Source organism: Peromyscus eremicus, chromosome 12, assembly GCF_949786415.1.
Source record: "Peromyscus eremicus chromosome 12, PerEre_H2_v1, whole genome shotgun sequence".
NCBI lineage: Eukaryota > Metazoa > Chordata > Mammalia > Rodentia > Cricetidae > Peromyscus > Peromyscus eremicus.
Window position 1 is genome coordinate 55,982,205 of NC_081428.1, and position 16,297 is coordinate 55,998,501.

General features: G+C 42.3%; 1 protein-coding gene across 1 annotated transcript in view; it reads right to left on the reverse strand.

Moving 5' to 3' along the window:
• Tmem39a (transmembrane protein 39A) overlaps window positions 1-8,099 on the reverse strand; it is a 28,685-nt gene extending 20,586 nt beyond the window's left edge. Inside the window, exons 1-2 of the mRNA XM_059277143.1 lie at window positions 7,808-8,099; window positions 6,617-6,803 (exon numbers count right to left, since the gene is read on the reverse strand). Of these exons, the coding sequence (XP_059133126.1) occupies window positions 6,617-6,729 (113 nt within the window). The 5' untranslated portion in view covers window positions 6,730-6,803; window positions 7,808-8,099. The remainder of the gene's footprint in view (window positions 1-6,616; window positions 6,804-7,807) is intronic.
• Window positions 8,100-16,297: the final 8,198 nt, after the last annotated feature.

Here is a 16,297-nt window from a genome sequence, read left to right on the forward strand (position 1 = left end):
TTGCTTGGGGGATGTTTCAAACATATCCTCTGTGAAGTTTACTCTACCTCAAAACTGATACATCTCTCTTCATCAAATTTAAATTACCTTTATTCTTACATTTTTCTCAGTTTCATCACATAATTTTTGCATATAAGTTTATGTCTTAACTACAAAATTATAATCCTGAGGATCGAAAATACTTTCTTTAATTCACGGTTGAAATATATATTTAAGAAGACAGCAGGCCAGTACAGTCAGGAAAGAGAAAGCTCTCTTAAAACACTAAAGTTAGAAGTGTTAGTTCCTATCTTCTTGTTCACTCATGCTTGCTTACAGGTCAGGAGAGCTCAGCTACCCCAAGAGAAAACAGGGAACAGTTACTGAGATCTAATGGTTGACTCTTATTTATACAACAAGGAAAAACAGGCTTGGTTTTAATACCAAGAGAAGGAACAATATTAGTGTTACCACTCTAAAATTTCCAAATATAGAACTCTAGCTGGTAGGTGGCATTTACAGCACTTTAAGGGACTCATGGGAACATGAGCTTCGCGCACTCTGCATAATGAAAACATCACGACTTAAATGCAAAGGATTAGCACCACAGCTACTACCTCACTTCAGTTCACCATAAACGTTGAAATGAGAAGTGCTGATGAAACAGTACAAAGCGAGGAGCCTATAATCCAAACAAATGAAAATTCTTGTTCCCCTTCAGTCAAAATAAAGGGAGAAAGCATATGCTTTCCCATATGCTATTTCCAAGTTTAAAAGGTCATAAAATTTCTCTAAGAAAAATGGATTGAGATACTTGTTCCACTGAACAAGTCAATGAATGCTTGTTCCAAAACAGACATTTACAAAGTACTGACACAGAAGATACACACTTGTGGTATTCTCGGCAGTTTAGCTTTTAACCTTTAAGCCAAAAGACAAGAGAGAAGGTCAGACAAAGCAGTACAGGGCATCAGAAGGAAAAAGGAAACCAGTCCTACAGAATCTGTCAGAACAAGTCATCTTCTAATCTATAAAGCTGAAAGCTTGAGGGGACATATATCAAAAATTCTTATAAACCAAAACTATTTAATTAAGTGTACAATGCACAGATATATCAAAATACTATATTACACTTCACATATATGATTATACACTCATCAAAAATAAAAATTCTAAAAAGTTTAAAAATAAATACACTTGGTCAATACACATCAGAAAATTAATTACAGAAGTAATATTTAGGAAAAATAAAAATACTATTCCCAGTCTGAGGGTAACGGCTCAGTGGTGGGGTACCTGTCCAACATGTGGAAGGCCCTGGGTTCCATCCCCAGCACAGTGGGAGGAAACCCTTTAATATGATATACATACAGATATAAGAACTCCAACTTTTTTGCTATTTTGGTTGCTGTTGTTTTTAACTCCTGATCCTTCTGCTTCCACCTCTGGAATACCGGAAATTGCAGGCCTGTCTGCCACTACCCTAGTTGAACAGTTTGCTGGAGAACTAACCCAGGGTCTCCAGCAGGCTAGGCCTGCACTCTACCTAGTGCGCTCTATTCCCTAGCCAGATTTAAGAATTCTAGTCAGAGTGCACTTAATTCCAGTAGTAGCTATTTATTAAAATATATGAAAGGTACTGTCTACCAAGAAAGCTCTTTAGAAACTCAAAAACCTAGGTTTTCCTTTCCTTTATTTTTAAGGGTCTCACTATGTGGCCCCTGGCTGGCCTAGAAATCCCTGTGTAGACCAGGTTAGCTTTGAACTCACAGAGTTCTACTTGCCTCTGCCTCCTAAGTGCCAGTACTACAGGCAATGCCCAAGGTTTTGTTTGGAGACGTCACAATAGCATTCTCTCTCCTAACCCCAGGCTTCCCAAGGGAATGCTGGCGTTCAGCTAATTTGGCTGGATTTAGAATCATTGAGGAGACGCACCTACAGGCCTGCGTAAGGGCTTTCCAGAAAGGCTAAGGGAAAGCTCATTGTGAATGTGGGTGCCACCACCCCATGGCCTGAGATGAAATGGAGAAGAGGAAGCATGAGTAGTAGCAAAGCTCTCATGTCTCCCCAGAAGTGGAGTCCTAGCTGCATGCCCCACCCCCATAACCTCTGCCACTGAGGAGATCCCACTGAGGGGCTCACACTCCTAAACCGTGGACCACAAGAAACCCTTCCTTCCACAAGCTGTCTTTGCTAGACTGCAACACTACAATAAGAAAAGTACAATAGGAAAAGACTTGCTTAGGAGGGCTGTATCTAGTAATGTGACTGGTAAACATTCTCTCTAATGATTAAAAATAAAACAACTTCCCCTAAATAGTAAGAATGGTTCACTGTGCCTAAACTGTATGCTCAATGTTTATACTGAACTCTCACTTTATTATATTCTTGCAGGCAAAAGATTGGTCCTTATGGAGCCAGCAAGCAGCAGAATTCAGGTAAATAAATGAATAAATCAAGAAAGATTCAAAGGGAAACCAGGTTTGGTGGCACACTTATAATCCTGGCACTTGGAAGGCAGAGGTGGCAGAATCTCTGCAAGGGTTAACTTCTTTTTCCAAACTAATCTCAAGGTAAACATATCACAAAATATTAATCAGAGTCACAACAATTTTTAAATAAACTAAATACCTCTTTCATTTTAATCTCCTGAAAAACACATTCTTCCATGTCCCCAGCTAAAACTGCAAAAATTACATATATTAAAAGAGGAAGAAAGCTAGAGAATGGTAAATCAAAGCAAACATGACTAAAACCTTGAAAGCCATTAAGAGCTACAAGAAAGAACAGGAAAATACATAGAAACTAGCATTGCTAGACTCAGTTAAAACTATCAACACTGTCAGGCTTGGTGGCACATCCTTTAACCCCTGTACTTAGGACACAGAGGCAGGCAGACCTCTGTAAGTTTGAGGCCAGCATGGCTTAGTTTGTTCCAGGCCAGCCAACGCTTCATAGTAAGACTCTGACTCAAAACACACATACATAAATGAATAAATGAATAAATAATCAGCTTAAAAAAAAACAGGGTTTCTCTGTGAAGCCCTGGCTGTCTTGGAACTCACTCTGTAGACTAGGCTAGCCTCAAACTCAAAGATCCTCCTGCTTCTGCCTTCCTAGTGCTGGGATTAAAGGAGATGCTACCACTGCCTGGCAAGTATCAGTATTTTCAAATGTTCCTCTTTCCTCCCACTATACTGTTTACAGAATCCAAGCATAAGCAGAACTATCTAGAAATGAAGCTTCAGTTCCAGGCACTTTTGTCTGTTTGAAATAACGTCTGAATATGTAGCCAAGGCTGGCCTTGTGCTCTGGGTCTTTCTCCCATGTGCTGGGAACACTGGTCTGCACCACCAAAGCTGGGTTTCACCTCTTTTTAAACAGCAGACTGCCTCCTTTCCTCATCCGATATTTTCAACACTCCAGTAATTAAAACATTAAAAGTTAGTCTAGGGGCCTGGAGAGATGGCTCAGCAGTTAAGAGCACAGGCTGCTCTTCCAGAGAATCCAGGTTCAATCCTCAGCACCCACATAGCAGAACTCATGACTGTCTGTAACTCCAGCTCCAGGGGATCTGGCACCCTCACACAAACATACATGCAGGCAAAACACCAATGCCTTTTTCTATAAAAATATTTATAAAAATAGGGCCGGGTGGTGGTGGCGCACGCCTTTAATCCCAGCACTCGGGAGGCAGAGCCAGGCGGATCTCTGTGAGTTCGAGGCCAGCCTGGTCTCCAAAGCGAGTTCCAGGAAAGGCACAAAGCTACACAGAGAAACCCTGTCTCGAAAAACAAAAACAAAAACAAAAACAAAAAAATATTTATAAAAATAAATAATTTTTTTAAAAAAGTTAGTCTAGCTAAGAGGACTAGTAAACCTGGCCTGACTTCAAGGATTTCCTGATCATATTTTCCTTCTAAGCTACCTAGAGCAGATCAGGAAGAAGCAAGGGGGCAGCTCTGAGAATACAAAGCCAAACAGGAAGAGTAAACAGGGCTGACTCAGCTGTTGGGAGTGGCTAGATGGGTATCCTGGCTACCCTCACAGCTCCAAAGCTGTGCACTCAGTCAAAGAGAATGACCTTCCATGAATGGAAGGTCGGGAGTTAGGTCAGGAGTATATGAGTAGCTGTGTTCCTCTACTACAACCTCCAGACAAACTCTCAAATATATCAGGAGAGCCTGAAAGACAGGAGTGGTACTGACTGGTGACTCTGGAAACCAAAATCAAGACAAGGAAAAACTCTTTTCAGGGAGGAAACAAAAATATTCAGGAAAAAATTATCTTGACCAAATGCTTGACTAGGTAAAAGTATCTCTGCAGTGAGTGCTACAAGAACAAGCCTCCAACGACACGAGTGGCCCTAGATAAGATCAGCAAAAATAACTCATCCTGGGCTGGGTATGTAACTCAGCAGTAAAGCACATGCTTAGTATGCTTTTACTTGTGTGTGTATGCATTTTAATAATGGGGTTATTATTAAATGGGGAGATGATGCTCCCGCTAAGAGCCATTCACTATCTAAAAATATCCCAGCGCCAAGCATGGGAAACCTCCCTTTGATTGTTGGTCAGAGGACTACAAGAGTTTCCCCAAACAAATGAACTACTGCTGAAAGGGTAAGACTTTCTTGTTGATGACAGCACACACTAAAGACACAGAACTTAGAGAAATCGAGCTGAAACAGACCTGGAAGCTCCTCCCTGAGGACTAGCTCTCATAATAAGAGAAGGTGCTGTACAAGCTACCAACGGAGAGAAGCCATCTCCCCCAGCTCCCAGCTGTAAAGCATACAAACCAGAACCATGACTGAACCACTAAGATACCCACCACGGGTACAATAGTGGCCCTTTTACATTGGGGTAGCCAATAACTGCCTAAATGAACTTAAAGCCCACTCCGTGAGAGGGAATTCATTCCTGGTACTATAAACATAGTCAACATCAATGGCCAGAGAGGCCACAGACCTGAGAAGAGAACCTACTACTGTCATGTCCCTAAACCAGTATTTTCTAACCATAGCCTAAATACTTATCTTTACACCCACAGATAAGTGAGCTCTCATCCCTCAACAAAGAAGCTCCTTTTTGCAGCAGATGGAGACTATTACAGAGATCCACAATTGGTCAAATGCAGTTATAGACTACGAGACGCCCCACTCCAACTGCTCCATCTGCGACACAACCCCTATACCTAGGGCTCAGGGAAGACTATCAGAAGAGCAGGCAGAGAGAGTCTACAGAATACCTGTTGGCAGACAGTGTCCCCTAGGCATGACAGGAAAAAATACACCTATGAAATCTCAAGAGTCATGGCTGCCAGAACAAGAGCAGCGCAATGTGAGCAGCAGCTGGCACGGCCACAAGGACAGAAGAGATTCCACAGTCCCAACCATAGAAGAAGAGCCTCAGGCGATCGATGACGGCTGAGAAAGGGGAATTAGTTGTCTCCAGGGATGAACTCCTGTCTAGGATGACAGGTCAGCTCTGGACATGCAAGTATGAACAACACTGAATAAACTTAGTAGGCTGTATATACATAGACTGGGGAGGACACAGGACAAATCAGAGGTGGGAGGGATGAAGCTCACACACAAAGTTCTAAAAAAAAATTTAAAAACTGGACAGAGTGGTATATACTGTAATCCCAGCATCCCAGCATTGAGGAGAAGGATAGATCCCTGGAGCTCAACAGCAAGCCAAACTAGCCTACTGGTGACTTTTTTGGCCACTAAAAGCCCTTGTCTCAAAATTAAAGGTGATGAGTACCTAAGGAATAACACCTGAGCTTGCTTGCGCGCGCGCGCGCGCGCGCACACACACACACACACACACCCCCCAAACTCAAATTCTAGAATCCTATATATCATGGCACAATTCTTACCATTTTTATGCTATAGTTGACAGTTACTATTAATATCAAACAATTTTTTGCCTGAATAACTTTTAATAATAAAATGTAGGGGGCCAAAGGAGGGGACAAGGGCTTCTGAGTCCCCAACCCTAACTAAGGAGCTATGAACAATTGATGGCTTCTTCCCTCAAGGGCGTGGCACCTGGTACGTCAACCACACTTCAGCAGATGGCCCTCCAACCAGAAGTATATGAACAGCACCAAGTGGACTCACTGGGTTGTTTGTTTTTGTTTTTGTTTTGTTTTTTTAAGGGGCTTGGGGCTTGAGAGATGGCTCCATAGTTAAGAGCACTGGCTGCTCTTCCAGAGGACTCAGATTTGGTCCCTAGAATATATATGGTGGCTCAGAACCATCTGAACTCCATCCACTTCTAGGGGATCCAACAACCTCTTTTGGCATCCATAGGCACCAGGCATGCAAGTGGTACACAGACACACATGCAGGCAAAACATTCATACACATAAAAAATTTAAAAATATTAAGTGAGAAATAAAAGAAAAAAATACTCTTCTACTTTGTGGTCCCTGTGTAATACCATCCTACCTGCAAAGTACTCTGAAATACTAAGCTTTCAGTCTTCAAAGGCAGAACTTCTACTTCAGTGACAAGAACAAAAGTTTGATAAGCAAATATTTGAATAGAACTACTTTTATATTAGTCTTACTGATAATAGATCAGAAATTATGCAACTATTATGCACAGACTGATTTTTTTCTTTACCTGTTTCTCAAGCCTGTTCCATTGCTACAGCCGCCACCAACCAAAGTCTGTATAGAAGGTAAAGCTGTCCGGCTTAGCTGCTGCCGACTAGGACCCCTCCTTCTACTGGGCATGTCCAGGAACCAGTCAGTTTCCAGTACCACCCGCAGTTGCAACCCAGTCTAATGGTCGTCAACTTATTTCAACTCTGAATAACACAAAAGAAAAAAAATTAAATATCAGCTATATAAGTGTAACAAGCAAACATTAAAACGAAGTGAGCAGATCTTGTAAAAAAAAAAAAAAACAGGTTGAATTTTCAAACAAATGATCCCATTTGTGCAGACTGCTTGGACCTTGGGGTAAGGTCAGAGGCTCAAAATCTGACCTAAGCTTTGTTCAGCATTAGGCAACTCACAATTTGTGTCTTTTGTTGCTGACTTCTTGTTATATAAAACACACTACAGTCAGGTGGAAGTATACATGAAACGCCACAACTTATTTGCAACCTGACATTGCACATTAAAGCCACTTGAAATACAGGAAGCTTATCACTGTCCAAAATAACAGGTTGTTATCCAGGGATCTGGCTGAGATAAGATATGTCACATATTATCTGACCTTGACCACGTCATTTAACCCCGTTTCTTCAGTTCATTCAAATGGTTGCCTGTTTCAGAAAAGCTACTGTAAAACCACTTCAAAAAATTAATGAAACTGCAAGATTAAAAGGCAACAAAGATCTTCACTGGGAGGAAAAAAAAAAAAAGATTGTTTTCCTCAATTTAAGCAAATATGGTTCTACCAAATATTTCCTAAATACAGCTAAAAATACTCGGGAAACTACACGTTGAAAAAAAAAAAAAAAAAAAAAAAAAGCCCGTTTTCGAAAAGTTACTACTACAGAGGGATCGGATATTCCCTGCTCCAGATCCTCTGTCCGCAGACTAACAACAAACGCCAAGTGGGACAAAGAATCCAAACTTGTTAGAGGCAAGGACAAATGATCCTTGCTCAATTAAGGAGAAAGCAAGGTGAGGGGCAAAAGCTGAGACACAAGAGCGTGGGGTGGGTTAAGGTGGATGGCGAGAAACCACAAACTTAAATAGACTAGCCTCCAGAAGGAACCCCCAAGTGGTCCCAGCCCGGCGGCCGAAAGGGCCGAAGCACGCCGGGGACAGCGGGACGACAAAGCAGGTAAGGAAAACTCACGCATGGAACAGGCGGGCCACGGAGCGGGATCCCTGGGAGGAGGCGGCGGCTTCACAGACCCGACCCCAGGCACCCGAACTCGCTTCCTTCTCTGAAGCGCTCCAAAACAGCTGCCGGGACGCAGGCAGGACCCCGCTGGAGAGTCGAAAGAGCGTGTCGGGTCTCTAGGTTACCAGACCCAGACCGGGAGTCCGTGCCAGAGCCAGAGCTGAAGCCAGAAGCAGAGCCCGTCCCCATCACCGCTCATCCTCAGCCTCCATCGCCCAGGAGCTGAGGAGACGTGGCAGCGCACAGTGATGACGTCAGCCCCGCGTCGAGCTGGCCCCCGGAAACAGACTTGCAGCCAGCCGAGCCGGCTTGCCAGCCTCCCGGTGCACCTGCGCAGTGGGATTCTCCCGCCGGCCTGGGGGATGGTGGGGAGGGCGGCGATGTCTGGGCTTTCCCGCCCACGCGTGGCTCGCGGTTTTGTTTGGCTGGGGTTTTGTTTGTTTGTTTTTTGTTTTTTTTAAACTCCCTGGCTTCAATCAGCTAGTGTCTAGAGGAGTACCCTCACATCAGGAGGGAGAATCGGAGCCGCCACTTAAAGGTCACGTCACTCTTAAGCAGACGACTGTTGAAGAGGCTTTAGACTCCAGCCATCCCCTTGCACGAACTGTATATTAAATAATGAACTAGGTAGAATCTAGAAATAAAAACCGAGTTCTAGAAAAGTTCCTTCTAGTAAAAAAAGAGAATGCAGCGACAAGGCGCAGTAATGCTGTTAATAACAATAAATGCAAGATTAAAAGTATATCCGAGGTCCTGGTAGGACGTGCAAGATATGGTAGCTGATGAACTCTGGGATGGTGTTACTGTCAATATTGAAAAAGGTTTTCGGAAAGTTTGGCATTTTAGCTGAGGCTCCAAAGATGACTAAGCTGTTTTCCTGTGGACAGAAAGTGATAGATAAAAAGATGAGGAGGACTAATGGTAGAGCTTTACCATACTGAGTTCAAGCCCCAACCTTCACCTCACCAAAAAAAAAAAAAAGATGGGCAGCCCAATGATGAGTCCAGAACTGTCAATAGTTTGGAATTAAAATAGTATCAAAATGAAGCCTGGTATGTTTGGTGGAAGTCAGAAGATCATGAGTTGAAGGTTGTCCAAAAACTACATGGCAAGCCAGTGCTACATAAAAATAAAAAAATAAAAAAATGCACATTTTAAAAGTTAAATTAAAACAACCTACAAAACTGCCAATCAATAATTCAGCCAATGAACTAAGCAGATATTTCTCATGAGAAAAAAAAAATACAAGGCCTTTAATCCTAGCACTCAAGAGGCAGAGACAGGCAGATCGCTCAGTTTGAGGCCACACTGGTCTATGTAGTGAATTCCAAGCCAGCTGGGACTACATGTTGTGGGTATTCACCAGAGAAGACCACTTGGACATGGATTTAAGCCCATAGAAAGTCTTTATTAGCCGGCCGGTGACTACACTGGGTGTTCAGAATCCCAGTGTAGCACTGAGCCTTTCTCAGGGTGAGCTTTTAAGCACAAAAACCATGTTCTCGATTGACACAGTTCAGTTAGCAAGAACAGTTAACCAGAAGTAGAGCTACAGAAGCCAAAAAGCAAGGTTAGTACATTCAGAAACTTACCCAGAACTATGGGCTTTGATGGATTAGATCTTTGTTTTAGTTAGAGCAGGTGGTGCGGTCTACTTGTTTTTACAGCCTAAATGGCACTTCCATCATGGAGTCAGTTGTGCTAAGGTCTCAGGGACTCCTAAGGTCTGGGGCCCTGTTATACACCGCCAGACCCTGTCTCAAAGAAAAATGGTAAATAAACGTTTTTTTAAAAGTGTTACACATCCCTACCTCTGAGGGAAATGCAAATTAAAACTACTTTGAGATTCCATCTCAGTTAGAATTACTATCAAGGGGAAAAAAATGCTAGGTAGGATGGGGAGAGAGGGGGAAGATTCTAATTCACTGTTGGTGGAAGTATAAATAGGTATAACCACTGTGGAAATCATTATGGAAGTTTCTGAAAATTAAAACAAACAAAAACGCTGATCTATAATCTAGCTGTACCAGTCCTGGGCATATACCCAAAGATATTTGCACATCCATGTTTAATGCTGTTTCATTTACAGTAATAAGAAAATTGAGTCAGTCTACATGTCCTTCTTCAGATGAATGGATCATAAAAATGCAGTTCATATACAAATGGAATTTTATTAAGCTGTAAAGAAAAACGATATTTGCCAGAAAATGGATGAAACTGGAAAATATTATATTAAATGAGGTAACAGGTTTGAAAGGAGAAATGTCACATGCTTCCTCTCATAGGCACATTAATTTTTATATATGTGTAAGCAATGTATGTCTATGGGGGTGGGAGTGAGTATGAGCATATGAATGCCAGGGCAGAGTGTGGAGGTCATAGGACAACCTTGGCTGTTGGTTTTTGCTTTCTACCTTGTCTGAGACAGGGTCTCTGTTGTTGACTGCTTCTATACCAGGCTATGAGCTGCCATAATGAGCTTCTGGGGAGTCCCCTGTCTTTGCACCCATCTTATCATAAGCTTGCTAGGATTACAGCTGCATAACTACCACATCCAGCTTTGCATAGGTTCTGGGGATGGTTAAGGCCTGGCCTTCACACATGCACAACAAGCTCTTTATCCACTGAGCCTCTCCCCTGCTGGGTATCTTCATTTTTACATATGTGTGTTTGTGTAGGAATGAGTATGGGTAGCAATCAGGGAACTAGAGAGGGACCCAGGGAAGGGAAAACGAGGCTTTAAAGAATCAGAGGCTGAGGTGAATAGTAAAATATGTGATACAAAAATGGAAAGGGGAAAAATGACAGAGGAAAAGTACTGGCAGGACCATGAGGTGACGACCAAAATTAAGTATAAATGAAATGTCATATGGAAACTGTGACTTTGTATGTTGATTAAGAAGTAAAATTTTAGGAAAGAAATCACCAAAAAAATCAAAATGAGAATTTATATGAGATGTTCCCCAGACATCTTTATATCAACTGTAGGATTAGTTAAACTTTATTAGGAATTGTTGTGACAGATACTGGACTACATATTTCATTGACACTTCGCAGGCTGGAGATGTAGCTTTAGAGATAGAGCACTCAGCATGCGTGAGAACCAGAATTAAGATTCCCCAGCACTGAAAAAAGAAATAAAAACTGCAAGGGGTGGCAGCACATGCTTATAATCTCAACCTTTGAGAAGTGGAGGCAGGAAGCTCAAGAGTTCAAGGCCATCCTCAGCGTTGTAGTGAGTTCTAGGTCAGCCTGGGTTACAGAATACCTAATCTTAAAAAAAAAAAAAAAAAAAGTCTGCAAACACTTGTTAGATAGCACTGTGATTCCCATTTTATAGAGGAAACTTACAAACTGACACCAAATAACTTGTTGAAAACATTCTACCTATGCTAAGCCAGAACTGAAACAGGTTTGTCTAAAAGTGTCCTAGCAATAAAACAAAATAGAAACTGTCCTTTGACCCCGTTTCCTTTCTTCCTTTTACTTTATGTCCCTCGCCAATCGTTTTCCCTGAAGGGAAGCCCTCCCTGAGGCTTCATTGACTAGCCGCAAGAGGTCAGGGTCTATTGTGATGTTTCTGTTTGTTATGTTCATAACATGTTATGACCTTCTATACCAACCCCCCCCCCAAAAAAAAGCCAGCTCCATCCCCACTCAGCACAAAGTAGCCATAACAGAGACATCACTTTCATATCCCCTGGAAGGATTGACGGTGAGGAATGTAACAGCCGAATTGGAAATGGAATGATGCCGTGAAAAATGATTAAGTTGGTTATCTTGGAGGAAGGGGTTGGGATGTAAGGTGACTAGGAGATTTTAGTTTGCGGCTCTCCTTCCAGCCTTTTCCCTGTGTCCCATCCTTTTCATGTGACAGTCTCTGCAAATGACCCTCTGTTCTCTTCATGACCTGTTTTAATCTGAAAAGAAAATGCAAAAGCGAGGCATGATGGTGTAGCCAGTAATCTCCCAAATATGCTAAGGCTGGAGGACTGTAGTGAGACCCACCCTCATCTCTAAAATACATATGTAAATAGCAGGTACTGACCACAGGAGGTTGAGCTCTATATCCACTTTCAAGAAGAAAAGTAGATGGTGACCTAAAGAAAAAGTCCCTGTCCATCCTGGGAACTCCCTGTAATCTGGTGTCTCATAAAAGTCCTTTCACTCTCTGAGCCTTAGAAAATGGAGACCTGAGATGGAAAGGTCTTCATTTTTCTCAAATTTGGCCTTGGATAAATCTACTGCCCTCCACCCACTCCTCTGTCTTCCATTTCTGATAATAGAGTAGCAAGCAATATGGATTTTACCTTGCTGTAAAAGAATAGCAACTATCAAAACCACTAAGGTGACCAACCACAGCGGTGCATGTCAGTAAGCCCAGCTGGGAGGCTGGGGCAGCAGAATCCTCTCAAGTTCAAGGCCAATCTGAGATACACAGCTATAGATTATCCACTTTTCATTTTTTTTCCAAAAGCCACACATATGTTAAACTAAGCTGATTGGCTGATTAGAAGTTTGGATTGTAGAGAGTTAGAGTTTTGTGAATCCAGAGCCAACTTACTTGGAGCTATTGTGGTGCTTTAAATGAGGAATGTCTCCCATAATCTCTGTTGGAGGCACTGTTTGGGGAGGCTTAGGAGGTGTGGCCTTGTTGGAGGAAGTGTGTCACTGAAGGTGGGCTTTGAGAGTTTAAAGACATCCACCATTTCTTGTTTTTTCTTTTTCTTTTCACGTTTGTAGCTCAAGATGTGAGTCAAAAACAAACAAAAGATATGAGCCTTGGCTTCCTGCTCCTGTGGCTGTTCCTTCTCTCCACCATCATGGACTCTAAACCTCTCGAACCGTAAGGCCAAATAAACTCTTTCTTCTATAAGTTGCCTTGGCCATGGTGATAGAAAAGTAACTATACAGATATCTTCAGCCCCTTTAGTGAGCATTCATGGCCCTCCCCTGTGTCTAACCTACCATTTTTGTGACCATCATTTGAAACTTTTTTGGATGTATTAACAGGTCACTAGCTTCCACCAACCCCAAAGCTAAGCATGTCAGCAAATAGCGACCAAAATCTATAGCAGAGATTTCCCAGCTTGGCTGTAAGCTACCAACCTGATGTTTCCACTAATGTATTAAAAAAAAAAAACAAAACAAAACTCTGTGAGTTTGGGGCCAGCCTGGCCTACAAAGCGAGTTCCAGGACAGCCAGAGCTGTTACACAGAGAGAAACCCTGCCTCAAAAAAAAAAAAGAAAGAAAGAAAGAAAGAAAAAGAAAAGCAAGCAAGCAAGCTGGGCAGTGATGGCCAGCACTCAGGAGGCAGAGGCAGGCGGATCTTTGTGAGTTCAGCCTGGTCTACAGAGCAAGTTCCAGGACAGGCTCCAAAGCTAATAAATAAATAAATAAAATCAATGGAAGAAAAAAAATACCTTGATTTATGATTTTTTGTTTTGTAACTATAAAAATTTCATGAAATGATTACTATATTGGAACACTGTATTTGGGGTAAGCTCAATGCATGCACCCACCTGGGCCCATGGTCACTAATATTTGACTCCAGAAAAAGCTGTGTCTTCTTCCTTTTGCCTGTGTGAAGTTTAGAGGACAACTTGCGGGAATCAGTTCTTTCCTTCCACTGGTGGACCCTTGGAATTGAACTCATGCTGTTGGGCTTGGCAGCAGGCACCTTTACCCAGTAAGCCATTTGAACAGACCCAAACTAATTTTTAATTGGTTTTCCTCCTTCCTTTCTTTTTTTCTGAAAGACGGTCTCACATAGCACCAACTACTCTTAAACACCCGATCCTCCTTCAATCATCTCTGAGTGCTGGGATTACAGGCATGTGCCATAATACTTGGCATATTTTTTTTTTTTTTTAAGGAACAGGTTTTTTTTTAAATATAATTTAATTTTGCCGGGCGGTGGTGGCGCACGCCTTTAATCCCAGCACTCGGGAGGCAGAGCCAGGCGGATCTCTGTGAGTTCAAGGCCAGCCTGGTCTCCAAAGCGAGTTCCAGGAAAGGCGCAAAGCTACACAGAGAAACCCTGTCTCGAAAAAACCACAAAAAAAAAATATATATATAATTTAATTTTATTTCATGTGCATTGGTGTGAGGATGTCAGAGACCCTGGAACTGGAGTTACAGACAGTTGTGAGTTGCTATGTGGGTGCTGGGAATTGAACCTGGGTCTTCTGGAAGAATAGCCAGTGCTCTTAACCTCTGAGCCAGCTATCCAGCCCCTACGAGGCATAATTTTAATTTAATAAAATCATTTTTATCACAATCGCACTGTGCTGGCTAGTTTTATGCCAACTTGACACATGCTAGAGTCATTTGGGAAGAGGGAACTTCAGTTGAGAAAAATGCCCTCCTAGGGTTGACCTGTGGGCAATTTTGGCAAAAATTGGCCAATGGGGCATTTTCTTGATTGTTGACTGATATGGGAGTTCCAAGCCACTCTGGATAGTGCTGTTCCTGGGCAGGTGGTCCTGGGGTGTATAAGAAAACAAACTGAGTCAGCCAGGAGGAGCAATCCAGTAAGCAGCACTTTGGAGTATAACCATACTGCCCCATATTGAATTGCCCACTGTCAAGAAAAAAAAAAAACACCCACATTTTCAACGAATTTAATGAACTAATTGTTTTTCATTTGTGATTCATGAGTCTCACAGCATCTTACCTATGGTTCAAGGTGTTCTTGGGCTGGTGAGATGGCTCAGCAGCTTAAAAAATAAGTGCTTGTCAAACATCCTGACAACCTGAGTTCGCTCCCTGGGACCCAGATATGGAAGGAGAAAACCAATTCTTGAAAGTTGTCCTCTGACCTCCACACATACAGCATGGTGTGCATACACAAACAAATGGATGACTTTTAAGTGGTGGGGAAGTTATGGTGGTTTGAATGAGAATGGTCCCCATAGGCTCTTACATTTAAATACTTGGTCCCCAGTTGGTGGAACTGTTTGGGAAGGATTAGGAGGTGTGGCCTTGTTGGAGAAGGTGTGTCACTGGGGATGGGCTTTGAAGTTTCAAAAACCCATGCCATTCCTACTTAGCTTTCTCTCTGCCTTGTGCTTGTGCCTCAAGATGTGATCTCTCGAGCTGAGGGGTGGTGGCGTACATCTTTAATCCCAGCACTTGGGAGGCAGAGGCAGAAGGATCTCTGTGAGTTCGAGGCCAGCCTGGTCTATAGAGTGAGTTTCAGGACAGCCAGGGCTGTTACATAAAGAAACCCTGTCTCAAAAAACCAAAAAGAAAAGATGTGATCTCTCAGCTACTGTTCTAGCATCATCACTGCCTGCCTGCTGCCATGCTCCCTGCCATGATAGTCATAGACTCACCCTCTGAAACTGTATGTCTCAATAAACTGTTCCTTCTATGAGTTACCTTGGCCATGGTATTTTAGCACAGCAATAGAAAAGTAATTAAGACAGACAGGACAATCATTCCCTCAAAAAACACCTTGGGGAAACTCAGGTACATTAAAGAGCTGAGACAGGGTTTCTCTATGTAGCACCGGCTATCCTGGAACTCACTATATAGACCAGGCTGGCCTCAAACCCAGAGATCCATCTGCCTCTGCCTTCTGAGTGCTGGGATTAAAGGTGTGCACCATCACCTCCGAATTCAAGGACACCTTTGGCTACATGCCCAAGTGGAGGTTACACTATATGCAGTTTCAAAAAACAACAACCAGAAATGAAACTTACTCTCCTTAGGATGTTAAAAAGGGGACCGTTTTTAAAAAATCATACTTGCCCAGGTTGCATTGGCCTTTTCTTTTTTAAAAAGAGATTTATTTTTATTATTTATTATTTATTATTTTATTATTTATTAAACATATATGTCTGTGTGTGGCTATGTATACTAGAGTGCAGGTGCCCTCTGGGGCCGGAGGCCAGAGGCTAGATCCCCTTGAAACTGGGGAATTACAGGCAGTTGTGAGTCATGGGACATTGGTTTTGAAAATTCAACTCAAGCCCTCTGTAAGAGCAGTGTGTGCTCTTGGCCGCTGAGCCATGCCTCCATTGTGATACTTCTTTGATCAGTTGCTGTGAGTCTCACGGTTTGTTGTTTGTTTATAAAAGCACAAACCCATTTGAAGTTCAGGTCTGCATTTGGCAAGGTCTGGTGGCATGTACCTACAAACTTTGAAAGCTGAGGCAAGAGGATCATTAGTTAGAGACCAGCCTGAGCTATATAGTAACACTCTGTCTCAAGAAAACAAACAAACAAAAAACCTTAATGATAAAATATATAACTTTAAAAATATATTCAATTTGCTTATTGATATTCTGGTTTGGTATGGTCTTTTAGAGCCGACCACAGGCCTCATTACAAGACGAGGGCTTACTATAAATCTTGTTTACCACAGCAGATTGGTGTTATAATTGCTATAAATTCCTATTACAAAGTGACCTGTGCTAACCTATTTGAAACCCTT